Below are 26,282 nucleotides of genomic sequence, written 5' to 3'. Positions count from 1 at the left end.
AGAGTCAACAACAGTACCAGGGACAACAGTACCAGGGCACAGATTTCTTTTATTATACAAAAAGCCCACCTCTCACATGGCAGGACTGAGAGCAGCCGCTGCCTTCTCTGGGCCCTTCAGCGGCCTAATCAGTAGTTGCCTTGGAGTCCGAACCTTTGCCAGGGTCCACCTTTATTTTATTTTATTCTGTATGTTGTGAGCCCCCTTGAGTGCTGGAAAGAAGGCAGCCAATGAAATTCAGCCCAGCCAAATAGCAGCTCCAGGCAAGACGAGCAGAGCAAGATTGATTCCCAGGCTGAGGGCGTCTTCGAGGGGCTTCAGCAGAAGGGGAGGATTGGAAGAGGAGAGGCTGAGGCTGCTTGGGCAGGGATCAGCAGTAAACTTTGGGAGGAAATTCAATTCACGGAGGAGAAGCCTATCCATGGATACTAGTCATGGCAGGGGTAGTCAAACTGCGGCCCTCCAGATGTCCATGGACATCTGGAGGGCCGCAGTTTGACTACCCCTGAGTCATGGGGACTGAGGGACACGCCGTGTGCGGAAGCCCTGACCCTCAGAGGCCTCCGCTCCGTCCTGTTGTGGGCCTTCCAGGGGAACTGCCTGGCCACAGGATGCTGGACTGGAGGTTCCCTTCCTGGTCTGGCCCTTCCAGCAGGGCTCTCGGCTCATGCTCTTAAATCAGCCTGCAGACTAAAAAAAAAACTAAGCAGAAGTAATAAAACAGAATCAGAGTCCAGTGGCATCTAGTCCCCTTCTTCCGTGACAGGCTGAGCAGGGTCCCTGCTGGCACCCTGGGTGCTTGGCCGCTGGGCATCTTGTTGTTTCGGCTGGCCCCTTCTTGACTGCGAGATTGGAGCCCACCAGCCCCCCCCCCTACGTCGTAGGCGGGGCCTCCTGGAGAATGATGCGGACTTCCTCAGGATTGCGAGTTGAGCACGTGCAGCTGTGAGTCTTGACCAGGAAGCCTGAAATTGGGGGGGCCAGCACCTCCTTAGAAGGGGGCGGGGGCTGTGGGCCCAGCAGAAAGTCTGAGGGGGAAAGGAAGAGCGGAAGGTCAACTCTTGAACCCAGGGCCTGTCTATTTTAACTCGCAGCAGACAGAATTGACTCCCTCCCAACATTTCCTTGAACTGGAGCTGCCCCAAATGCATGCAAAGCCCCTGTTCTTCCACTCAGGCCCCCTGCTAGGAGCACATCTCCTGGCAGGAGCCGTCCAATTTTACCCTCTTTCTTAGGGTTGCCAATCTCCAGGTGGAGCCTGGAGGTCTCCCCGAATTGGCTGCTTTGGAGGGCGGGCCCTATGCCACACAACTGATGAAGTCCTCAAGCTCCACCCCTCCAATTTCCAGAATGTCCTGGCCCAGAGTTGGCAACCCCATCCTCAGCAGAGGAAACCAGCCAGTACTGTAGGAGGGTAGAATGTGGAGCAACAGGGAGAATATCCTGAATTGCAGCCTTTGGGCTTGATTGGCCTCTGCCACGCCTCTGAAGGGCCTGCTCCTGGAGCCCTGACAGGGTGACCTACACCTGAGTGTATTTTGCACACCCAGAACTTGCTTCATCCTCCCTCAATATGGACACGAAAACTGGCCAGAAAACTGGCCAGAAGACTGTCCAGTACCCAAAATGGGGTGTGATCTGATTTTAATGTGTTTATCTCTCTCTTGTCTTCAGTAAGCAAAGTAAAAAGAATACTCTCATGTTAAGGTCAGACCAGCCATGTTGGTCTGAAGTAGCAAACAAAATGGGAGTCCAGGGGCACACGAAAGCTCACAGCTTGAATAAAACTTTTGTTGGTCTTCCGGGTGCCCCTGGACTCACATTTTGTTCTCATGTCAAGTACCTGTTGCTACCGGGGATAACATGAAAGTGAAATATTTGATTGGGAGGAAGGATATAAATGTTCTAACCAAAGCTGTCTGTAGAACTTATATTTGTATTGGAATAATACTTGTAAGCCTGAAAGACCACGTGGCGTGTTCTTTACACTGCTTAAGGCTTCAGCTGCTTGGTCATTTCAGACGTCAACAAGATGCTTGGCCCCACGTGGGCCCCGGTTGCTGATCTCTCCGAGGCAGGAGAGGCTGGACAGGGCTGCCCGTGGTCTGAGACTTCCGGTCCGCTGATGAACCCAGAATAAATTGTGCACGTCGAGGCCGCAGAATTTAGCTTTCCTCAGCACAGGACTGGGGAGAGGAGGATGGCATAGAGCAGATTTCATTTTTCTAGTGGAGAGCTGAGACCAGGCTCACAAGCAAGTCTTTAGAGAAAATGGGTGTGGCCCTGTGGGGCTTCTGATTGGCCCCTGGAGATTTGACAGGCTGTGCAGATAGTTTAATGTTGCTTCAGCAGCACGGCACAGCGTGACTGAAGGGAACCTGCCTAAGCAAGGAAGGGTTTTGAAACGATACGTCCATTCAGAAAGACCGCCTGTTTAACAGGTTCTGCCTGAAATGCTGGAGCAGAACTATTGGCTATACAGAACTTGGCTCCCTGCCATTTGGTGGTCAACTCCCCTCCCCCCCGTGACAGCCATTTTGTGACTGACTCCGCCTCCTGCAGCAGCCATTTTGTGACTGCCCACCACCCTGTGTCAAAATGCCAAAGGAGTCCACGGACTCGAAAAGGTTCCTCTACACCGGGGGTGGTCTCCAGATGTTCATGGACTACAATTCCCATGAGCCCCTGCCAGCGTTTACTGGACATGACCACAGGTTGCCTACCCCTGCTCTACACAGCGTAGGCTCCGCTGCTTTGAAACTCACCTGCCAGATCATGCGCCAGGTCCTGGATCAGGTGACCCACGATGGCATAGGCCACGCCCACCACTACCAACACGGCCATCAGCATGTAGATAGCGGCCTGCGGGACAGGGATGAAGTCCAGGGACGGGGGCTGGTACTCGCTGTAGAGCGGGGTGCTGTAGGAAGGGGAAGGAGCGTGCAGCCCCCAGGTCCGGTTCGGTCGAAGTTCGCGATCCATGCCCTTTGTGGGTCCCAGGTGCACGGCAGACAAGTGGCCGCAGCGACAGGTGACGTCTGGAGAAGAAGTCATGAACTCGGAAACCCAGACCCATTTCCCACAGCCTCATCAACCAGCACAGTATAGTGGTTACAGGCGGAGAGTCCCAGGTTCGAATCCCCACTCTGTCCTGGCAGCTTGCTCAGCCTAACCTCTCTGGCAGGGTTGTTGAGAGGATGAAATGGAGCAGAGAAGAGCAAGGCAAGCTGCCTTGGGTCCCCAAAAGGGGGAGGAAAGGAGCTGGGGGTACAAGTGGGGTGAATAAAGCAGGAGGGGAAGGGAAGGGAATTTGCACAAAGTTTCGGTCTGGCAATTCTATTTAACTCCCCGTTCCATTGTTTAACAGAAAAGAGTCCAGGGGCACCTTAAGGGACAGGCTGTGCACTAAGCAGTCATGGGCCAGAGGGCCCGCTGTGTCCCAGGCACCTTGGAAATGTGCCACCAGAGACTCGGTTGATTTAGGGGAGGGGGGGGGTTGTTGTCTAATAACAGGACAGGAAGAAAAGCACCTACCCAGAAGCTGCGTGGCCCAAGGCGCTTGCTTCCCTGTGCGTTTCCTGCCGTCCTAAGGAGTTCCTTTCAGTGCTTTTGGCTGCATCAGCTCTTGGCCAGAGGTCCCCACCCCGAAAAGAGGAGATCTTCGCTGCCTCCTCCCAGCCGCCCGGCTCACTCACAAAGGGGCTTTGCGGAATCCGGTTACTCGCCCCTAAGTCCGAGAACTTAAGACTTACCATGCTGAAAATAACCGTCCTTTGGCTGGGCTGTGTGTTTTTGTGCCGGCAGCCGGAGTGGCTGTGGGGGTCAGGGTGGCAGCAGGAGGCCCGGGCGTGAACCCCCACTTGGCCAGGGAAGCCGTCACACGGCCCAACCTACCTGGCAGGGTTGTTGTGGGGAGGAAATGGAAGAGAAGAGGCTTCCCTAGGCCCACCTTGGGTCACTGCGGGGCGATTGGTGGGGTAGAAACGAAGTCAATCATCTAGTTAGCTGAGCCTCGGTAGGCTTCTGTGAGGTTGCCAACCTCCAGGCGGGGCCTGGAGTTCTGGAATCACCACTCAAGGCTGCAGAGCTCAGCTCCCCTGGCGGCCAAACTGCGCTCCCTTCCTCCGGAGCCGACCCTTGCAGGCCTGCCCTGCCCTGCCCCGCTGCCTCTGCCAAGCCTCTCACCTGGGCGTCTGGCGGGCGGGGTCCCCTCTCGGCCCGGGCGCATCAGGCGCGGCGTCTCCGCGGGCTCTCCCGGGCTGCTCTTGGCCGGACTGTCCGCAGCGCCCGCCCCCCGCAGGCAGGGAGTCCCCGCGGCTGACGTCACGGAGAGGCTTCCCCGGCCAGGCGGAGAGGGGCGCGTCTCAGATTTATATGCCGCCGCCGCCGCTCTCTGGGCAGGTGGGCCCGCTGGTGGCCACAGAGGCGCCCCGCAGGACCCTCAGCGCGCTCTGCCCTTTGGGGTCATCATCACCGCTCTCCCTCTGAGCACTCAGCAAGAATGGCCGGATGAGATCCTTGGAGACGGTCTAGCCTAGTGCTCAACCTTCACGACTGCGATTAGGAAATTAACTAATCTATTCCCCAGCTCTTCTCCTCCGGGCGGCCTAAAGCAGCTTGCATGGTTCTCCTCGCTTCCGTTTTATCCTCACAACAACCCTGGCGGGTAGGCGTAGGCCCAAGGCTATCCAGCAAGTTTCCTGGGCAGAGAATCCCAGTCCGACTGTCTAGCCCAGGGACCCCCAACCAGCGCTCCATGGACCCCCCCCCCCACTAGTGTCCTTGGGAGCTCTGAAGGGGCAGGGTATGGGAGGGGGGGTCAGCTCCTCCTCTTCTCTCTGGCCTACCGGAGGCCGAGTAGTAGTAAAGGGGGGAGCAAAAGGAGGGCTAAGTAGTTCAGGGCACAAGCATGGGGAAACCGAGAAATGACGCAAGACAGAGAAATATCTTCCTACAAGTTAAAAATATAAATAAATAGTGGGTCTCCTGTCTGCGTGGGGGGATCCACGGACTCCCCCCTAAAGAAGTGAGCTGGGGCTCAAGAGGGCACCTCCCCTGCCCCAAAGGTGGCTAGCCCTTCAGCTGCCCTGGACTCTGCCCTCTTTTCTGCTGGTTCTGATTCTGCAACCAGGAAATGTTTCCTCCCTCCGGTCAGGGTGGCCCGATGCCCGAAGGGTTGGGGGTTCAGCCCAGCGGGTCACCAGGCCCAACCCCCAAGGCAGCCCTTTTCTCCCGGGGAACGGACCCCTGTTGCCTGGAGATAAATTATAATTCTGGGAGAACTCCAGTCTCCACCTGGAGGTTGGCAAGCCCACCACACAGCCTCTGGCTTGCACTTCCCCAGGTTGTCCTGCAAGGGCAGGTGCGGTTGCCAACTCTGGGAGGGAGAACTCCTGGAGACCTGAGGGAGGAGCTAGAGGAGGGTCCTCTGTGGGTCCCAGACAGTCTGCCCCCCCCCCCACACCTCCAAAGCTGCCTTTTCCTTCAGGGGAGGCCTCCAGGCTCCACCTGGAGCCTGGCAACCCCGCCTGAGGTGGGCCTTTGCCTGCCTCACAAGGGAGCCAGAATTTCAAACAGGGTGGGGGGCGAGAGGACCTCCCCCCACCCCCAGTCTGGAGGCGAGCCAGAGGCCTAGCGGCCCCCAAGGCAAAGCAGCCACGGGGACCCCCAGGGAAGCCTCCCCAAAGAGACCCCCTGCCCCTCCCCCTCCGCCTGCTCCCTGATTGGAGGAGGAGGGTGCAGATTGGCAGCTGGGAAGAGCCCGCCCCCCCTGCCTGAGGTGGTTTTTGTGAGGGGGGTTGGGGGGTCTCCTCAGGGCAGAATTGGGGAGGGGGAGGGGAGGAAGGGGGCCGGATCCTGCCCCCCTACCCAAACCCACAGTGTGGGGGAGCGCTACCCCCTCCCCCAAGTATTTTGGGGGGTCTTTCCTCCTCAGGGCGCCTTCCTGGGGCGAGATTTTGGGGCTGTGTAGGGCTGGGGACCCCCCGGGGTCCCCCTTCAGGGAGCAGCTGCCCCACAGCTCCCTTGGGGCCCTTCATCGCTCCATGGGGCGCACAAGGGCTCCCCCCACATACACTTATTTACATTTATATTTATTCACATTTCTATACCGCCCTCCCCAAAGGCTCAGGGCGGTTTACTTAGAACTGAAAACGATACAGGAAACATTACGCATAACTATAACAATATATATTATTAACAACAGAGTAACCGTCCCCTCTATTTAGGCAGCACCTCGATGAACTGTGAAATCCTGAAACTAGCCAAACGTTTTCCTGGGGAAAGGAGACGGAATGGGAGGGAGAGCCAGAGAAGGAGGATTTAGCGGTCAAATGCTGGCCCTCAAATCCTCATCTGCTTTCCAGTGACATTAATGGCATGTCTAGGTCTGGCCCTCCTCCAAAAATAATTCTAGATATTTAGGGATTTAAAACATGTTTACGCCCCCAATCAGGACTTGTTCGTGGGCATAGAATCTCAGTATTTCAAACTTAAATCCTCTCATGCTTCCAATTTAATTTAAAATTGATTGCATATTATATGTATCGTTGTACACTGCCCTGAGCGGGAAGCTGTATAGAAAGCAAATAAATAAAATATGCTCCAATTTTGACCCATCTGAGACTCCTTAGGGTAGAGAAAAGCAGTTGAACATCCCCCACGCCCTCCGAAATCACGTCTTTCAAAGTGGATTTGGTTTTCCCAGGTCCTGGAGGAACCAGCCTCCGAAGAAGCAGCCGCAGGGACAGCCCATTGAAGCCTGTTGTCAGTTGTTTCCTTTTCAAACATTTTGTTCCCTTTCTTAACGTCTCTGCAATCCCACCAATGCAAGGGCTTGATCCGGGACTACAGTCCTCCGGGAGGAATCCTTTCCAATTTGCACCCCTCCTCCCAGAGACAACTCGCCTACCAAATTATGTCTGCCTCATTTGTTAATCTGACCAGCAAAATAGGACAGCAGAGCTGGCAGAGGAAGGGCATACCTATTTATTTACAAAATTTGTATCCCCCCCCCCTTTCTGCTTTGACAAGGGCCAATTTAAAGCATACACCATAAAATCATTTTAACCCCTCCCCCCAAAAAAACAACCCCACACATAATGTGTCCCCCCTGGGGTAGCCCTTCCAGTCACTCCCTCAGGCCCTCCCGTGTCAGGAGTTGAAGGCCAATTTCCGCCCTCTGCAAGTTACTTGGCTGCAACAGGCAGGGGTTTCCTTCCCTCACAGACGGCACTTGGGGCAGACTGAACCTGCCTGCTGAGCCTAATGAGCAGCAGCCATTCCCACCCCCCACCCCTTGGGTCTTGCCCATGTGAGAGAAAGAAGGGCCTGTCTACTTACCCGTAGCAGCCAGAATGCAGAATGGGATGTCTGCTTTATAAATGTGCATAATGAACTAGTTTTATTTTCCGCAGACACCTGTACTGTGTTGCAAGAAGGTTGCCAGATTCCCACTGTCACCAGTGTGTGTGTGTGGGGGTGGGGGGGACTAGGGTGGTCAGATCCAGGCTGGGAGACACCTGGAGATTTGGAGATGAGCCTGGGAGGCGGGGACAAGGACCCCAGTGGTTTAGGATGCCAGAGAGTCCCCCCTTCCTAGCAGCCCTTTCCTCCAGGGGAGCTGATCTCTGTATTCTGCAGATGAGGTAATTCCAGGGGATCTCCAGGTCCACGTTGGAGGCTGGCACCCCTACAAGCTAATTTCAGATGTTGTTTGTGGATTCTTATAAAAACCACATACACTCACACATGCAATCCTGGAATTTAAATTGCCATATAGAAATTGATCCACAATAGAAGAAGAGTTGGCTCTTTTATGCCGCTTTTCTCTACCGGAAGGAGCCTCAAAGTGGCTTACAACTGCCTTCCCTTTCCTCTCCCCTCAATAGACCCCCTGGGAGGGAGGGGAGCCTTCGGTCAGAGCAGCTTTATCAGTGCTGTGGCAAGCCCAAGGTCACCCAGCTGGCTGCATATAGGGCAACGGGGGGGGGGGGGGATGAGTGGTTAGTTGCTCCTAACCACTACACCAGGTTGGCTGTCTACACCAAGAGGGTGAAAAAGAATAAACATCAAATACCATTAGATTGATATTTCATATGAAACTGATTTAAACTTTTATGTCTTCCAGAACTCAAAACAAACCAGGGGAGCAGAATTATACTGGGATCCTAATATTGTCCATACAGAACACGTGAATTAAGTGGATTGCTGCTATTTAGAACTGTACGATTTACAAGCAGTTTTTAATATTTATATGACTGATATATTCCTTCCTACTAAATGTTTGTTTTGAATATCCATGACCACAGACCAGGCTTTCTTGACAGCCATGGGAGGGTTTTCTGAATTGATGGGATATACTTACAGGGTTTGTCTTTCATTAATTATTTATTTAAAATACTTATTAGTTCCCTTTCTTTTGATGGAATTTGGGGTAGCTTACAATGTGGATAAAATACATAACTTAGAATACATTTTTTATAAATACTCAGTAGTAATTAATTCCTTCTGGCTTACTTCCGTGATGCTTGAGGTAAGGGTGATACTTCTGTTTATTAGATCCTAACTTCCATTTCTACCCATAGCAAATTATAGGAGAAATATGTTCAACTGATATGAAAGGGAATCACTGTACTTCTTTGTTGTAGCCCTTTCAAGACCTCAACACACATTCTGCAGGGGGTTGGGCTAGATGATCCTGGAGATCCCTTCCAATTCTATGATTCTGATTCTGAGATTAGCATGTACACTGGAGCTCCTGAATTTTGGCCAATACATTTAGAGTCCAGTTCTAATCTATTTAAAACTCCATGCTTAATTCTGGAGTGAACTGAATTGTTTTTTTCCCTGCATCAAATTGGTAGTTCAAAGCAGCCTCATAACAAAAAGGGAAAAGGAGCAGGTTCTGCTGGCTATGTTCTCAAGTTCTTCTCCCTTCTCTTTAAAGGCTGCTATGTCTAACCAGGAATTTCAGCTCCAAGAGGGAGAGCAGGAGCATGGCAAACCAGACAGCCCATTTTTCATTAATTTAGAAAAAAATGAATTAACTGAAACACCATCCAGGTAAGAGTCAGGTTTTTAAAGAAAAATAAGTGTTTTTAAAATGTTTTAAATTATTATGTTTGTCTTCATAACCTAATCTAACAATTTAGCAAATGGAGAATTAAATGCCACATTAGAATTAGATGCCACATAAGATGTTATGGTAGAGTCTGAAGGTTGCCGTAATGCAGAAGAAGAGTTTTGTGGCAGACCTTGGCATTACCTGCATAACCAGAAGACAAAAGTCAACAAAATGGAAGCCTGGCAGCAACTTTTTTCAAACATAATCAACATTGTGTAGCACAGCCTCAGGGAACTAGAAAGAGACCTTTTTTCTCAAGTCAAATATAGAGATGTGTAGAACCATTTTTGTCCCCCCAGAGAGCTCTCTCTTCCCCCAAAGAACTCTCTCTTATCTATTCTGCTTTGAGTTCAAAGTAAGAAAAATGGACATTGCAAATAATGCCTTTAAAATTGTTTTTGGGATCTAGGAAAGAATATCCAAATGCACATGTGCTTAGTTCAAATGTGAATACAGCTGGGACGAAAAGCAAATCCTCAAATTATTTCATAGCCCTGGATTCAACTACTGAAACTCTGCAAGAAAGAACTCAACAATTAATTGACAAGATTAATGAGAACCGGAAGAAGGATCACATGCTGATGAACAGCTTCAGGGAAAGCCTTCTGATGAAGGTACAGGTATTTAAGAGATATTGGAAAGCAGGGATTCTGAGACGCAGGGAAGAATTGTTTATTTCACACTTAGTTTAGGAGGGTAAAGGTATCCCCTGTGCAAGTACCAGGTCATGTCTGACCCTTGGGGTGACGCCCTCCAGCGTTTTCATGGCAGACTCAATACGAGGTGGTTTACCAGTGCCTTCCCCAGTCATTACCGTTTACCCCCCAGCAAGCAAGCTGGGTACTCATTTTACCGACCTCGGAAGGATGGAAGGCTGAGTCAACCTTGAGCCGGCTGCTGGGATTGAACTCCCAGCCTCATGGGCAGACAGCTTCAGATAGCATTTCTGCTGCCTTACCACTCTGTGCCACAAGAGGCTCATTTAGGAGGGTAGCTGTCCTCATCTGCAGTAGAATACTTAGATTCAAGTCCAGGAGCACTTAGAGAGCAGCAAGAGTTTCAGGTTTTAAGATTTCGAGACTCAAAGCTCCCAAGTTCAACCTTACACATTTATTTATTGCACACTTAGTTCAACTTTACATACTTATCAGTCTACCAAGAAAATTACTAGACTTTCTGCTGCACTTCTCCAAATGCCATCAGTTAACACCAGGACCCTGAAAATCATTAAATAGGTTAAATAATTGAGTTTATCTTTATCACATCATCTGTATGAACAGTGTCCTGCTTCCTGTTTTCCACCCTGAAAAACTTCCTCTCCATTCCCCAAGAGCCCAAATTTATTCCCTTCCCTCCCCACCTGTTAAGCAACCTTTTCCAGAATGTCACACAATCCTAATAACGTCCATGCACATGTATACCCATGTCTTCCCATCTGCATCTTATCACACTAGCTCACAACCACTTTGGTTTTGAACATATTTGTCCTGGCTCTTTCATAACTCTGTGTTCTTTGCCCTTTCTATCTATGATGTCAGCCATTTAGTTGTGTCTGACTCTTGGCAATCCTATGGCTAAGTTGTCACCACATCTTCTGATCTTGCACTGCTTCTTTTAGGGGTATGATGTGTTGGCCAGTTCCCATTTTGAGCATGTCCAGCTATCGTGTTCTGTCAGCCGGGTTTTCTTTTACCACTGACCAAGCCGAGAATAATTGCTACTAATTTTTTAAAAACCTGGGATGAGGTAGACTTGGATAAATGACCATTATAGCATTACAGATATGGCGATCTAACCATTCCTGATTTTTAAAAAAGATTTACAGTATATGGTAGCCATAGGGGGATAAGACAAGAAGGAAACTGCTGTGCAGATGCCCCTTTGCCAATGTGACTGCCTGTGTATCGGCAGCCGCCACAGGAGAGGGTGTTACTTGCTAGTTCTTCATTGGCAGATTTTGTAGGGATCCTGTTCATGTTAATTCCTGAAGAGCTGCTCTTTCTCCCCAAAAGGTTTCGGCTTTGGCAGAGAGGCTGGAGGAAAGGGTGTTTCTTGTGTATGACCATAACAACAAGATCATTCAGGATAAGGTTCAAGAGTTTTCCGACATCATGGGAAGGATCAAGCAAATCGAAGTGGAGCTCAGGCAGGTCTGTCACACAGTGGAGATGCTGTATAAAGACCTCTGCATTTAATTTGGATTGCACGGAGAAAAAGAGAAAGGGGATGGGGGGGATTTGTTGAAGCTGAAGAAAACTGAACCAATGTAATGTTTTAGTAAGCAAATAAGAGACATATCTGAAGATATTTGAGGGGAAACAAAGCTGTATCAGCCTGCCCAGACTTCTGTTGATATGTAGAACCGGGAAGTATTTCAGGGGCATTTGTTCATTATTATTTGCTTGTAAATGTCTAACTTCTGGTAACAAATTCCAATTATATTTGTGTGAGTCGTCAAACTCTAGTTTCTGTACAGAGAGCTACGATTACTGGTGTAAATGCTGGGCTCTCGGCCACAAGACGCTCAAGCACAGAAACGGTTGTGAAACATATTCACTGGAACACAGCAGGGTCACAGCACTTGTGACACCACAAGACTCATTCTCCTTTTTAGGCCCAGGCAGGGGGACAAGGAAAGGTGGGGGATGAGAAGGCTGGTGGATGAGAAGGAAACAGAAAAGGGGCAGAGGCCGTGGGGGCTGCCGGGGAAGGGAAAGACCAAACAGTGGAGGGGGAGAAACAGAAATGTTTTATGGGCCCCCAACTCGTAACATAACGTATCACTGGGTCTCAAACATATGTGTCAAGTGCTGCTGAGCAGACTTATGGTCTCTCAGCCCCAACTCCTTCACAGGGTGCCTGTTGTGGGGAGAGGAAAGGAAGACAAGGGGAAGCTGCTTGGAGACTCCTTTGGGCAATGAAAAGTGGGGTATAAAAACCAACTCGCCTTCTTCTTCTTGAAAAGCTCGGAATTCTGCTGTTTAACCAACAAGATTCCTCAGCCAGGCATGTCATTCTTCTTGTTCTCAGCAGTGGTGCTGGTATCACTCAAAACAAGAAGAAGAAGAAGAAGAGTTGGTTCTTATATGCCGTTTTTCCCTACCCGAAGGAGGCTCAGAGCGGCTTACAGTCACCTTTCCTTTCCTCTCCCCACAACAGACACCCTGTGAGGGAGGGGAGGCTGAGAGAACCCAGAGATTACTGAAGAAGAAGAAAAGTTGGTTCTTAGATGCCGCTTTTCCCTACCCGAAGGAGGCTCAAAGTTTCTTACATTCACCTTCCCTTTCCTCTCCCCACAACAGACACCCTGTGAGGGAGGGGAGGCTGAGAGAGCCCTGATATTCCTGCTCGGTCAGAACAGTTTTATCAGTGCCATGGTGAGCCCAAGGTCACCCAGCTGGCTGCATGTGGAGGAGTGCAGAATCAAACCTGGCTCGCCAGATTAGAAGTCCGTGCTCCTAACCACTACACCAGTCTGGCTCCACTACACCAAACAACTCTTGAGTGTGAGCTTGTGACTGCCCCTACACATGTGAATGAATCTAGGAGTGCCTTTTCTGAAAACAGAACATGCCTGACATCTAAAAAGGAAACTGGGGAAGAGGCGTGAACTCTGGGGACGTCTAGAGCTGGAGAAGAAGGCAGCTGCCTTTACAAAAACAGTCTTGGGCTGCTACTGGCCTTCCTGCTTTCGTCTCCGCATGTCAAGATTTTTGACGGTTCCCTCCAGAACATAAAATCCATCTGCTGTGGAAAATTCATCACATTCAGTTTATTCTTTAAGCAATCAAAAGGGAACAGGAGATTCATAAGTGCCCTCGCTGGGACAGATTTCATCAGATTTGCCGATAGTCAAGCAGCAGACAAGATTGATAACGCTTCCGTAACAAGCAGGGATGAGGCCCTGTGAGCATCACTCATCCAAGGCACCACAGGAGAACTAGGTGATCAATTCTGATTTTCAGCAGTGAATGTTCGGTAGAGACAAAGTGCTTCTGTCTGACTCAGTCTGCAAGACTCAGCCCTGGACCATCTAAAAATCTTTACGCAGGAGATGATCCCCACTGAGCCCTGCAGTGGCCATGGATATTGCTCTAACCCAGGGGTAGTCAAACTGCGGCCCTCCAGATGTCCATGGACTACAATTCCCATGAGCCCCTGCCAGCAAATGCTGGCAGGGGCTCATGGGCATTGTAGTCCATGGACATCTGGAGGGCCGCAGTTTGACTACCCCTGCTCTAACTGGATCAATGGGCAATGGGGCATAATATTTAATTGCAAAGGGTTAAGGTCACTTACCACAACTACTTGCCCGACAGACAAGTTTTGAAACTGGGCACTCCCTCCTCCTGTACCCTGCCTGGCTCTCCGCTCCCTTCCCCCTTAACAGGGTGCTTCTTTGACCTCAGCAAAGGCGCCTACAACCCAATCTCTGCCCCTTGGGCACGGAGCTGAGAGTCCTCAACTGCCTCGAGTATCGCATTCCAAGTCAATTACAAAAATAAAAACGAGCTGAGCGGAAGAGATACATTCCTCCAGGGTCGGGTCAGCTTCGTTTTTAAAATCGTTGTGCCGCCACAGCCTCTGCTGGTGACTCCTTATCGGAGCGACAAATATGCGTCCTCGAGAAGCACATTCAGTTTCCAACAGTGAAAGCTTGAAGTCCGGTGATGGCTCTCCCTAGGACGAGTGCGTGGATATCGTGAGTACCTGCAAGCAAGAAGCAAGGGGAGAGGAATTCCTAGTATCAAACACGTATTTTCCCCTTCTCAGCTGGAGCCAGTGGGGAGCAGGGCAGTTATCTAAATGTCTAGATCAAATTCTCCAGTTGTTAAAGCAGGCAAGGAGCAACTTTGAGGACAACATTTCCTGGGTCTGGGCCTGCAAGAGTCAAAGCTCCCTTTGCCAGAGGTAATTGAATGTTTAGTTCAGCAGTGGAATAGGCTGCCTAAGGAGGTGGTGAGCTCCCCCTCACTGGCAGTCTTCAAGCAAAGGTTGGATACACACTTTTCTTGGATGCTTTAGGATGCTTAGGGCTAATCCTGCATTGAGCAGGGGGTTGGACTAGATGGCCTGTATGGCCCCTTCCCACTCTATGATTCTATGATTCTATGATCCTGCCTTGAGCAGGGGGTGGGACTAGATGGCCTGTATGGCCCCTTCCAACTCTATGATTCTATGAGTCTAGTTCAGCAGTGGAATAGGCTGCCTAAGGAGGTGGTGAGCTCCCCCTCACTGGCAGTCTTCAAGCAAAGGTTGGATACACACTTTTCTTGGATGCTTTAGGATGCTTAGGGCTGATCCTGCGTAGAGCAGGGGGTTGGACTAGATGGCCCGTATGGCCCCTTCCAACTCTATGATTCTATGAGTCTAGTTCAGCAGTGGAATAGACTGCCTAAGGAGGTGGTGAGCTCCCCCTCACTGGCAGTTTTCAAGCAAAGGTTGGATGCACACTTTTCTTGGATGCTTTAGGATGCTCTGGGCTGATCCTGCGTTGAGCAGGGGGTTGGACTAGATGGACTGTATGGCCCCTTCCAACTCTGTGATTCTGTTTTTAGAACTAAAGAGAAACCATGTTGGAAATTACAAAACAGATGCTGGCCAACAGAAGGGTTACTACGAATGCCTTGCCAGCAGACGACGGAGGAAACGAGTGTCCAATATTTAGGACAAGGCATGCCAGAGGAACATTCCTGCGACAGCAAAAGGCTTTTTGGTGCCTTCTAGTGTTAAGAATCCCTACCACCAAACATTAGATTCCTACCCTGCCTTGCAGACTTCAAACATGCCCAAAAGCTCCTGAATTTAACAGAGCAGGGAAATTCTGGAAAGGGTTAAATAGGGGGGGGGGTGGAGAGAGGACGCCATTTCAGCAAAAAAGCCCCATGCAGGGGAAAAACCCACTGCAGGGGGCGCCAAGCCCGCCTTCTGACCTTCGTAGGTGTTGACGGCCTCCAGGTTCATAACGTGCCTAATGACATGGTACTCGTCTGCGATGCCGTTGCCTCCCAGCATGTCCCGCGCTTGCCGAGCGATCTCCAGGGCCTTCCCACAGGAGTTGCGCTTCAGCATGGATATCATCTCCGGGGTGGCTCTGGGGGCACAGGGCACACAGTAGAGAGCATGACGGGACAGAGAAGAAGGCAAGCTGCACATTCTTACTGCAGGCAGGGCATGGGCCACTGGTTGTGGCCTGGCCTATCCACGTGGCAAAACGTGGTGCCAGAGAGCGGACTGGGCCACATTGGGGTGCAGATGGCAAATGCTTTCTTTTTTTCAATGCTCCTTCCCATTAAAACAACAACACTTCTTTGCAGTTAAAGAACTAGAGCAGGGGGCACCTCTGGAGTTCTGACACACGGGGTGCCAAGAGCACAAAATGGCTGCCGCAGGAGGTGGAGCCAACCACAAAATGGCGGGGAATTGGGTAACACATAATTCCATTAGTAAATCTTCGATGCTGCAGGCAGAAGCTCCGTTTAACAGGATGCCTTTTATTGTTTTAAAATATTTTCTTGCTTAACCAAAGACGATCTTCGGCCATGCAGTGAAGATTATTGTGCTGTGGGGCAGCTGCTGCAGAAGCCATTTCTAAAAAATCTGCCCAGCCTTGCTGGATCAAAGCCCCATCTGGGCATCACGTTGGGGATTCCCAGTTTTTGGCATGAGAGCAAAAGGTCCCAGCAGAGTCTACTCCCTGCAGTCGTTGCCTTTAAACCCACCTCCCACCCCCAGCTAAGTCGCATTCAAAAATATGATTCTCCAAACTCAGAAATTGCACGTTTAATTCCACCACCAGTGGACACAACGGCTTCCATTCCCGTCTCACTCCCTTTGGAATGACACAGGGAAGGGCTTTTTGCCGTTTGTACCTGCACGGCAATGCAAATATGGCCTCTGAACCAATTGCCAACTCAAGAGCCAATTTCTTCCCCCTCCTCCTCCTCCCGTTCAGCCAGACACCTGTGACCTGGGTCCACAGGGACACTTAGAAGGGCAAGGCCACTTCCTCTGAGAGGAAGCCCAAGACGAATCTCCCAGCCCAAAGCCACCTTCTACTTTTCCAAGGCACATGCATACTTGTCTTCATCCTTCAGACGGCCCAGCTGGAGGCACGCGTGTAAGCCGATGGTGATCTCTGTCAGCATGTCGGCAAGTTTCTTCTGGATCAGTTGGTTTCTTGCCAGGGGGACCTTGAACTGGATCCTGGGGGAGAACCATCAGCTCGTCAGAGAAGACAGCTTAAACTGAACTGTGGCAAGGAACTTGAGTGCGTGTGTGTGTGAACATATGAGAATTGCACTCAGGGGCACAGGGATTGCTGATGGGGCTGACAATGCCACCTTGGGACATTCCTGGAGATCATGGGATGTAGCCTGGGGGAGGAAGCTTCCTCAGCAGGGCAGAATACCATAGAGTCTGTCTCCAAACAAGCCATTTTTTCCAGGGGAAATTATCTCCGTTGGCTAGAAATTAGTGCTAGTTCTGTGAGATCTCCAGACTCTAATCAAGAGAGACGAGCAGTCTCCTTCAAGGTCTACCTCTACATCTGCACCCAGCCTCTCGTTACTGTTGGCGGATCTAAGCCAGGGTGCAGACCATTGTGGCTGGAGTGGTTAATCTGGAGAGCCAGCGTTTCTTCCCCACTCCTCCTCCACAGGCAGCCAGGTAGGTGACCTTGGGCCGTTGGTCAGCTGCTCTGGGACTCCTTTGGGTAGGGAAAAGCGGCATACAAGAAACCTTTCAGTCCCCACTCTGGATCTCAACAAATCAGTGACGGAGTGCCTGCAACTTCCCTCCCTCCTGGAATTAAGGGCAGCAGGTGAGGGGAGGCTACACCTCAGCCCAGAACAAGACGAGGGGTCTGTGACCATTATTAACCAGCATGCTGGGAAGAGTGGGGTATAATTTGAAAAATAAAAGTACGTTAAATAAGCACAGCGCAGAGGCAGGCTGGTGCAAAGATTCCACCAGCCAAAAGGAATCTGAATCATAGAATCATAGAATCCTAGAGTTGGAAGGGGCCATAGAGGCCATCTAGTCCAACCCCCTGCTCAACGCAGGATCAGCCCTAAGCATCCTAAAGCATCCTGAATGACAGAAGGAATCGTCCACAGTGCACCACAAAAGCCCTCTGCCTGTTTCTCTCCCTAACAGACTCTGCCGGCTGAGTCCAGCATCGGGAGGCATGTCTCCTTCTGGATCCCTCTTTTAGCAGCCTAGGTAGAACCCAACAGGAAAACGTTATTTTTCCATGTGTTGGTACACAACAAACCAGGATATAGGCACCACCTTAGGCATCACCTGCCTAAGGAGGTGGTGAGCTCCCCCTCAGTGGCAGTCTTCAAGCAAAGGTTGGACACACACTTTTCTTGGATGCTTTAGGATGCTTAGGGCTGATCCTGCGTTGGACTAGATGGCCTGTGTGGCCCCTTCCAACTCTAGGATTCTGTGATTCTATGATCATGAGGTCTTTGCCCCGCCCTCTTGTAAGTATCCACCCAGACACATGATTTCCCCGCACTGCATGGGGCCTTACCGGTCCAGGGTGTACTGCCGGGCGGTCTGCAAGCAGAACTCAGCCGCCCCCAGGGCTCCCCAGGCGATCCCGTAGCGAGCGTTGTTCAAGCACCCAAAGGGACCCTGCAGGGAGACGAGGGCGGCACCTGAGCCTCAACAAGAAATGGAGCTCCAGAAAGGAGCCAACCTGGAATTCCGCTGCGCCTCAGAGGTCTCCTTGAGCCATATCTAGTTCAAAGAACGGAGTTCTGTTCCTCCCACTCCATGTGATGGGTTCTTCCAAAAGGGTATTGCTGTCTGTCCCTGCTGTCCCTGCTTTTACAAAGGCTTTCTAGCATGATTCTCAACGCAGCCAGCTGTTCTGCACACAACTGAATTTGCCGGCCCATGAGCCAGAGGTGGGCTGAGACACCTTCAGGTAGTAAAAGGCAGGGTACAAAACACAATCTCCTATTATTATCCTTTCCACATTCCTCCCTGTGTTCCTCCCCTGTTACATACCACCCCCCACCATTTTGTCTTTTCCCCTTTTTGCTCCCAGCCTCCAGCATTACCATCCATCCATCTGTTACCCTTCTTTTTTTCTCTGCTCCCTACACGCTAATTGAAGCTGCTGGTCATCGGTTCTGTTGGTTGCTCCCTCATGTCTATCCCTGGCCCCACGGTGTGGATTTTCTGATCTACATTCTCCGGCCCAGCTCAGAATGAGATATATAGATTAATGGAAACCTCTTAGGCTTGTCACCTGAGTTCGTTTAGCATTCTAATTGCTAAGGGTGAGTTTCTCACACTCCAACTATGGTGGAGAAGTAGTTAAAGACCTGGGTTTACTGCCTCCCGCCCACCCCTGGCGGGACTAGAGCATCTGGAATGGCATCGTGCAGGTCCTCCCACGCCCGAGAAGAGAAGAGGGCTCTTACGGCGAGCCCGGACACGTGGGGCAGCAAGTTCTCTTCCGGCACCTCCACGTCCTCCATGACGATCATCCCAGTGATTGAAGCTCGCAGTGAGAATTTGCCCTCAATCTTTGGCGTGGAGAGCCCCTTCATGCCACGTTCCAAGAGGAAGCCCCGCACTTTGCCGTCCTCACACACGGCCCACACCACGCACAGGTCAGCCATTGGAGAATTCGTGATCCTGAGAGGAAATGCAGCAGAGGTCAAGGGGGTGGCACAACCCTCCAAAACAGCCCAGAGAGAAACTGGGGCATCTGGCGAACCAAACCGACCCTCAGCAGGCCGGACGGGACTGTTTCGGAAACACATTCCTGCCTGAAGCCAGCTGAGGAGCTATTCCCAGCATCTCTCTGATGCCAAATTTAGCCTCCTACCGTTGCCCGCTCTGGGGCACCGGCCCCCACCCCCTATTCTCTAGAAGGATCTCACCAGGTTTTGGTGCCGTTGAGAGTGTAGGTCTTGCTGGAGGGGTTGTGTCGGGCCCGGGTCTCCATGCCCCCTGGATCGCTCCCGTGATTGGGCTCTGTGAGCCCAAAGCAGCCCAGCAATTCCCCCTTTGCTGTGGGAGAAAGACAAGAGGGTGAACACCCATTGTGCCCCCTCTTCGCTCCTTGAATCATATCCTTGGTCTTTTCACGTTTCATATAAATTGGTTTATCACTTTTTGCCAAAGAATTTAATATATTCTTTCTAAAGTGTATAATTTTGGTGTGTTAAATTTGTTGATTTTTCTGTTTGATCTTCCTCTTCCTTTGTCAAGGATATTATCTTAGTCTTATACTTTGAGGAATGATAGAGGACAGGAAGGCCTGGAGGGTCATTGTCCATGGGGTCGCAGTGGGTCGGACGGGACTTCACACCTAACAACAACAACAATTTCCCCCCCACACCCTCCCGCAGTCTGAGAGCCACACTGGCTTTCCCCCACTCGCTGGGCAGTCTTTTACACCCCATTCTCAATAGAAATGTCAGCTGCTCTTAGCTACGGTAGTTACGCTGAGACTGGGACGGGCAGCCCCGAAGGGGATAGAGAAGACCTTGAAGCGCCAGGCGCATGAGCAAGTTAATCTATCCCCATTACGACGTGTGGGTGGGAAGGACAATGAAGGAAGCAGACAGGAGGAAAATGGAGTCCCTTGAAATGCGGCACGGGAGGAGAGTTTAAGGGTTACCCCAAAAAGACAAAGAGGCGGGTTCCAGATCAAATCAAGCCTGAACTCCCCCAGTAGCTCAAACGGCCCCACTGAGGCAATCATACTTTGGTCACGTTATGAAAAGACGAAAATACATTAATGCAGGGAAAGTGGGAGGCCTCAGAAAAAGAGGAGGACTCGGTCCAGGGAGCTACGAGGGCCCCCGGTCTCCAAAGCCTGAGCCAGGCTGTTAAGGACGACAGGATCTGGAAGTCAGGAATTCACAGGGTTGCCCTAAGTCAGAAGCGGCTTCAGGCCACGGAGGACACACACGCCAAAAGGAGAGAAGACAGGCGGCACCAAAAAGCAGTGAGAAAGCTGGAGGACAACTTGGAAGTAAGAAGAAAGAAACAGATTGTCCGGGCATGAGCTTTCAAGAGTCAGATAGTTTTGCTAGATCGTTTTTAAAAACCCTTCATAATTAAGCAAAAGGAAACTCGTTTTTAAAATCTTGATGGAGACCGAAAATGTTCCCAAAGAGAAACTGGGGGGTTAGGAAAAGTCAGCCTGGAAGAAGAGAACCCTGAAAGGGGGGGGGCATTTAGAAGTAATGGCCCACCCTTCATGATTCCGCACTCCTTCCCTTGTTTGCTCTCTGTGGCCATGTGGGGTGAACGGGGGAACTTCCCAATTTGGATCTTTTGACTTCCCATTAAAATAGCCAAATGCAAAAAAGCGTCCTTTCCTCCATGCTCTCCCGTCCCTATACGCCTGTCGCTTAGGGGGTTTGACATCCAGCTGCAGGCCAGAGCCCTTAACATGTCTTAAAAGAGCAGATGACAAGGGCCCATTCCGCACACACAGAATAATGAACTTTCAATGTGCTTTGGCAGCTGAAAATCTGCTTCTAAAGTGCAGTGAAAGTGCATGATCTATTGTGTGCAGAATAGGCCCTGCAGGAGAAGAGCCAGGAGCCCCAGAATGGGGACATGCTCCAGCAGTCAAAAACAGCACCGAGCACACAAATAGCATTGCTGGAAAAATTATGCCCTGGAAATCTCATTGGCCTGGATGTCCTCCTGAAAGAAGCCGGGACACCAGCTGCAAACAAACAGTGATGGCCCCGCAGAGTCAGGCCCCACCGGGGGGGGCACCAGAGCTCCCTGCCCCAAGCCCCGTCACTCACCCAAGCGGGGCAAGTATTTCTGCTTCTGCTCCTCTGTCCCATAGGCGTAAATCGGATGCATCACTAAAGACGACTGGACACTCATGACCGACCGGTAGCTGCTGTCCACCCTCTCGACCTCCCTCGCCAGGAGCCCATAGGCCACGTAGGTGGTCCCCGCACAGCCGTAACCTAGGAAAGAGGAAGCACCTGAGCCCAAACTCAAACCCGCCCTGGGACTGCTCCTTCCCAAAGCGTCACCGGGCAGGTTACTTTTTATTTGTTTATAATAATTTTCTAGAAGCTCAGGGGGGAAAAGAGGGACTTCAAATTGTGAACCTTCCACCCTTAAAGGTCAAGGTCTCCCCTGTGCAAGCACCGAGTCATGTCTGACCCTTGGAGTGACGCCCTCCAGCGTTTTCATGGCAGACTCAATACGGGGTGGTTTGCCAGGGCCTTCCCCAGTCATGACCGTTTACCCCCCAGCAAGCTGGGTACACATTTTACCAACCTCGGAAGGATGGGAGGCTGAGTCGACCTTGAGCCGGCTGCTGGGATTGAACTCCCAGCCTCATGGGCAGAGCTTTCAGACAGCTGCCTTACCACTCTGCGCCACAAGAGGCTCTTCCACCCTTAGAAACACACAAATGTCTCAGAGCAATGCGTCCATTTCCTTCTGCGCTCTTCTGCCCGGTGACCAGGGGGGGCCCACTAGGGAGGGAGCAAGGAAGAAAAGGAGCGTCTTACCTTGGATGGTGGAGCCCAAGACCCCCAGCGCCCCCATCTCGGACACGATTTCCCGGTGAAAGACTGCAGAGAGATGGGAAGGGGTGAAGGCGTACAGCCACAAAAGAACATGCACAGAACGAAGCAGGCCCAGGGAGTCTGGGGACCAAGCCCTGCGAGGAAAGGCCGAGGGACTCGGGAAAGTTCAGTTTGGAGAAGAGGAGGTTGGGGGAGACACAACACACGGCTGCTCTCTGGAAGTCTTTGCAAGGCCTTCCCCTCGAGGAGGGCAAGGAGCTGCTCCGGGTGGCAGCACAGGATCGGATACTTGCCGTCAGGGGTGGAAATTACAGACAGAAAGGCACAGACTGGCTCTTAGGGAAAGGCTTTTCACAACACCAGAATCCGCTGCCCAGGGAGGCAGTGAGCTCCCCCTTGCCGGCAGCCTTCATGCTGCAGCTGGAAGGACATTTGTCAGGGATGCGCTAGGCCAGTCCTGCATTGAGCAGGGGGTTGGACTAGCTGGCCTCTCCCCGCTCTAAGAAGCCTGCCTCACCCAGCGGCCAGCCAGTTCCTCTGCAAGGACAGCAAGAAACCCCTCGTTTCTCCTTGTCATGCTCAGAGGGTGCACTAGGGGGGGGGGCTTCTTGGCGGAGTCCTTGGGGGCAGACCATATGGAGGGAAAAAAGCTTAGAAGTAGCAGAAGCAAGACCCCCTCCTCCCACTGGGCTGCCCCGCAGCAACAGAACCTGAGGGGAGGGCCAAACAGTCATAGAATTCAAGAGTTGGAAGGGACCTCCAGGGTCATCCAGTCCAGCCCCCTGCAGGATGGAACATGGACCCAAGTGAAAGATGGCGGTGAGAGCAGAGCTTTACCCTCTCGGATCCAAGGTGGCAAATCATCAGACTGGCACGATGCTTAGAGGTGGCCGAAATTGGCACATGTGAAGCGGCAGAGCTGATTAGGGGGAACTGGGATTGGGCACCAGTCTGTGCAGCACACCGTACCACATTAAAGGTGCCCAGGGAATAATTAAAGAATGCAACCCACCTTCGTTACGATTGGCCATGAGGATCCTGGGCATCAATTTCTCCTGGCAGTACGTGCGAAAGGAGTCCCGGATCATTCGCTCTTCCCTGGTCAGGAGCGTCTCCAGCTGCAGGGGATCTTGCCAGTCAAACTGGGCCCCTGGGGCAAGGAGAACAAGGTCTGAGGCAGCCTGGCCTTGGGCACAGAGCTCTGCTTACCGTTCAGGAGGCTCCCGTCATGGGCAAGCCTCCGAGCGGCACAGAGAAAAGGCAGCAAATCCCCCAAGCACGGATCATGACCAGCCTTTTCATACTTCACCAAGCGTAGAATTAATTCTACACAAACAAGGCAGATCGTTCCTTCCCCGTGCAAGACTGCAAATTGCATCACGGTGGGAACAAGAAGACCCCCCAACATGGATTATCGGACTGGAAAAGTCAGAGACCTTTTAGCAGCGATGGCTAAATTGACTAATTCTATCAACCGGAACCACTGGAAGAATTTCAAGATGGTTGGGATTGTGATATGCACTCTCTTTTCTCTTTCTCTAATTTCTCTCTAGTATATTTAAAAATAAAATTTATTTTAAAAAGAATTCATCCTACAGAGACAGGCAGGGGGCTCATAAACTGTGACAGAGCCACAGCCTTGTCTCAGATGTGCCTATGTGGCTCAGTTAAATGGAAAACTTTAATTTCCGGCTGCAGTTTTTTGAGGGGGGTGAGAAAATCATTCCTCTGAAGAGACAAGGGTCAAAAAGAACAAAGTTTGAGTCCAGGGGCACCTTTAAGATCAACAAGTTTATTCAAGCTCCCATGTTCATGCACACTGACAAAGTGTGCATGCACATGAAAGCGGGTACCTTGAATAAAGCTTTGAGGGCTGGTCTTCCAGGTGCCCCTGGACTCCAGCTCTCTTCGGCTGCTTCAGACCCACAGGGCGACCCACCTGGACCAATGAGGTAACAGATGTACTAAGGGGGGGAAATGCCGTCTGCCAGGGGAGAGGTTTTGCACATGACATTTTCCCAACTGTGTTCCTTTCTAGTCTCCCCCTGTCACATCTGACTTTGGGGACATGCTCTGCAAAGGTTCCCAGGATCAAATCAGACCCCTCCCCCCACTGGAGGTTTTCCTGGCTCTTTTTTGGCTTTCATATAAATTGTCTCAAAGGATTTATTTTCTTTCAAGGTTTATATGCCTGCCTTCCGCTGCCCATCATAACAGCAGGATTGGTCTTCCCAGGTAGCCGAAGATCATCGGCCAGATCCCTGGGAATCAGCCTCTGAAAAGAAGGGCAGGCAGATATCTGCCTCGGTTCTCCCAGCGTCCTCAGGCCCCATCCACTGCTCAGAGGACACGGAAAAGCAGGACATGAAAAATGCAAACAGAACAACATCGATAAACAAAAGGGGCTAGGTGGGGTCCTCCCCAAAACAGAATTTTCAAGAGGGAGAAGAGGGAAAGGAATGAGCCCGGCCACAGGTGAGAGGACAGCCGGGAGCCCAAATCTGGGACTCAAACCCAAAGGTGTAGCATTGAAGTCCCTGCCAAAACCTGCCTACCTTTGGCTGCTTTCCCAGAGGCCTTTGCTTCATTCCCTGGAACAGAGCCAAGACGACAATGCTGCTTTTTCAGTCCTTTGGCTGTTCAGTCACCCCCACCCCTCCCACACCCCTCCCTCCCCTTCGTGCTCCAGCCCTAGAGGAGGAGGGGAGGGCAGGGCCTGGCTGGGGGGCTGCTGGCAGAAGAAGGCCTGCCTCAGGCTCCAGTTCAGAAGAAGGAGAATCCAGCTGCAGGTGACATGAGAGACTCTGAAGAGCTGCTGCCAGTCGAAGCAGGCAGGGGACCCCGAGAGGCCGAGGGTCTGACTCTGCAGACAGCAGCACTGTGCATTCAAAGAGGGGCGGCTACCCCCAACCACCCCACAGGGTGTCTCTGGGCACCCCGAGACCTCCTCCGTGACCAAACAGGAAGCACAATTCCCCCTCTCTGGCTTTCCTTTGCTACTTTCACAGAGGCGCTCCAGTCACCCCCCCCCCATCCCCGCATTTAGCACAGACCTTTGGGGGCAGCCGCGCTGGCACTGTGGGCCCGGGCATCCCAGCAGCCGGGCATGCAAACGCGGCTGACCTGCAGCAGCCTCCGGGCGGCGGGGGCTCTCAGGGCCATCGGGAGGGAGGCCTGCAAAGGCAAGAGGTCAGGGAAGGCAGTTCCCAGTCCACCCCAACCCCCCCCCCCCCGGCCATCCCCTGCCTGCCAGCCTGGCTCTGGCCACCACCCCACACGAAGCAACTGGGCTGACAGCTGGGGGCCGCCCTGCTAACGGGCACTTATGTGTTCACACCCGGGGAATAATCCACTCCCAACACGCCTTGGCAATCCTTGGCAAGCAGAAGAGGCTGGAATAGGAGCCCCCCCTCCCCGGCAGTCTTCAAGCAGGGGCTGGGCGGCTACTTCTCCTTGAGCCGGGGTGGGACTAGATGGCCTCTAGGGACCTTCCCCCTCTCCGATTCTATGTTTCACTCAGTGGCGTCCAGCTGCAAAGCGGTTTGTTGAGGGGGCCAGAGAGAGCAAAGCGGGGAACTGGGGGAGGCACAACCCCCCCTCCCGCACCCCCGAGGGCCTGGCGTGGCTGCAGGGCCCTCCCCGAGCCCGGACGGCCACGGGCAAAGTCCGGCGCCCAGCAGGCGGGGCACGGCCGGCGTATTGGGGGGGGCGTTGGGGGGGAGGGAGGCAGGGGAGGCAGGGGCCCCCCGCCCCCCCAAGCAGCCACTCCTCCCGGAGCCCTGCAGTCGGGAGATGCCCCTGCCGCGCCAGGAGGTCCCCAGGTGTCCCCGGGAGGAAGGCGAGCCCCCTTCCCGCCCCCCCCGTCCGTGCTCGTGCTCGTGCTCGTGCTCGTGCTCGTGCTCGTGCTCGCGTCCCTGCTTGCCTTGCCTTGCTTGCCTTGCTTTGCCTGCCTTGGCTGGGCTTCGCGTCCGTCGCGCGGCGTCTCCGTCCTTCCTGGCAGGCAGCGGCGGCCTCGCATTGGGCGCCCGGGGGGCGGGGCGGGGGCGGGGCGGCCGAGGGGGAGGAGCCTCCGGGCACCCAGGCGGGGGGGGGAGGCGCGCGGGCTCGGATCGGGGCCGCGGGGAGGGGAGGAGAGGGAAAAGGGTGCCCGCCCTGCAGGCTCCGGGGCATGAGCAAGTGCCAGCCGGAGGGCCTCCCGGCGTCGGCTAGGTCGGCTTAGCCCGGTGGAGGCACGAGGCGGGAGGGGCAGCGTCCTCGGGGTCCCCCACCCGGACCCGACCCAGCCCCGCTTACCTGCCGTCCAGGTGCGCCCCTGCCGGCAAACGGCGCTCGTGGGGCCCGCCACTAGGGGGCGCCCCCCGACCGCCCCTGCGAGGAGGACCCTTCGGCCCGCCGGGAGGCATCCCCAAAACACTAGGGGAGAGCAGCTCCTGGGGAAGGGCCGGCTGGATGCCGGGGAGGGGGGTGCACCGTCGGAGCAGCTCAGCCGGCCCCCCCCCCACCCCCCCACACACAGGCGGTCTGGACAGGAGGAACCGGCAGCCCTCTCAGGGGGAGGGGGCTGCGACCTGATAGGAATCGCAGACTTGGTGGGAAAATACTCCCCGCTGGACTACCAG

General features: G+C 52.7%; 2 protein-coding genes across 11 annotated transcripts; both read right to left on the bottom strand.

Annotated features, from left to right (window-relative positions):
• Positions 1–32: 32 nt before the first annotated feature.
• On the bottom strand, positions 33–4,761 carry LOC143833734 (small integral membrane protein 44-like). 3 transcript variants are annotated; one of them, XM_077329905.1, is made up of 3 exons: positions 4,186–4,761; positions 2,766–3,038; positions 33–1,028 (listed from the first exon to the last, which is right to left on the bottom strand). In XM_077329905.1, exons 1-3 carry the CDS (start codon positions 4,226–4,228, stop codon positions 874–876), a joined length of 471 nt encoding a protein of 156 aa, XP_077186020.1. In that variant the 5' UTR covers positions 4,229–4,761; the 3' UTR covers positions 33–873. The 3 variants fall into 3 exon arrangements, with proteins under 3 accessions (XP_077186020.1, XP_077186022.1, XP_077186021.1); XM_077329907.1 differs by lacking the exon at positions 4,186–4,761 and adding an exon at positions 3,895–4,154; XM_077329906.1 differs by lacking the exon at positions 4,186–4,761 and adding an exon at positions 3,535–3,847.
• Positions 4,762–12,881: 8,120 nt separating this feature from the next.
• GCDH (glutaryl-CoA dehydrogenase) lies at positions 12,882–25,848 on the bottom strand. 8 transcript variants are annotated; one of them, XM_077329894.1, is made up of 12 exons: positions 25,591–25,848; positions 24,717–24,837; positions 24,219–24,254; positions 22,676–22,813; positions 21,646–21,708; positions 20,920–21,090; positions 19,030–19,159; positions 18,565–18,781; positions 17,664–17,767; positions 16,205–16,330; positions 15,058–15,218; positions 12,882–13,834 (listed from the first exon to the last, which is right to left on the bottom strand). In XM_077329894.1, exons 1-12 carry the CDS (start codon positions 25,831–25,833, stop codon positions 13,761–13,763), a joined length of 1,584 nt encoding a protein of 527 aa, XP_077186009.1. In that variant the 5' UTR covers positions 25,834–25,848; the 3' UTR covers positions 12,882–13,760. The 8 variants fall into 8 exon arrangements, with proteins under 8 accessions (XP_077186009.1, XP_077186010.1, XP_077186013.1 ...); XM_077329895.1 differs by having other exon boundaries at positions 25,600–25,848; XM_077329898.1 differs by having other exon boundaries at positions 24,717–24,839; positions 25,579–25,696.
• Positions 25,849–26,282: the final 434 nt, after the last annotated feature.

This window comes from Paroedura picta, chromosome 3, assembly GCF_049243985.1.
Source record: "Paroedura picta isolate Pp20150507F chromosome 3, Ppicta_v3.0, whole genome shotgun sequence".
Lineage (NCBI taxonomy): Eukaryota > Metazoa > Chordata > Lepidosauria > Squamata > Gekkonidae > Paroedura > Paroedura picta.
This window is presented reverse-complemented; position numbering and strand designations above follow the sequence as displayed.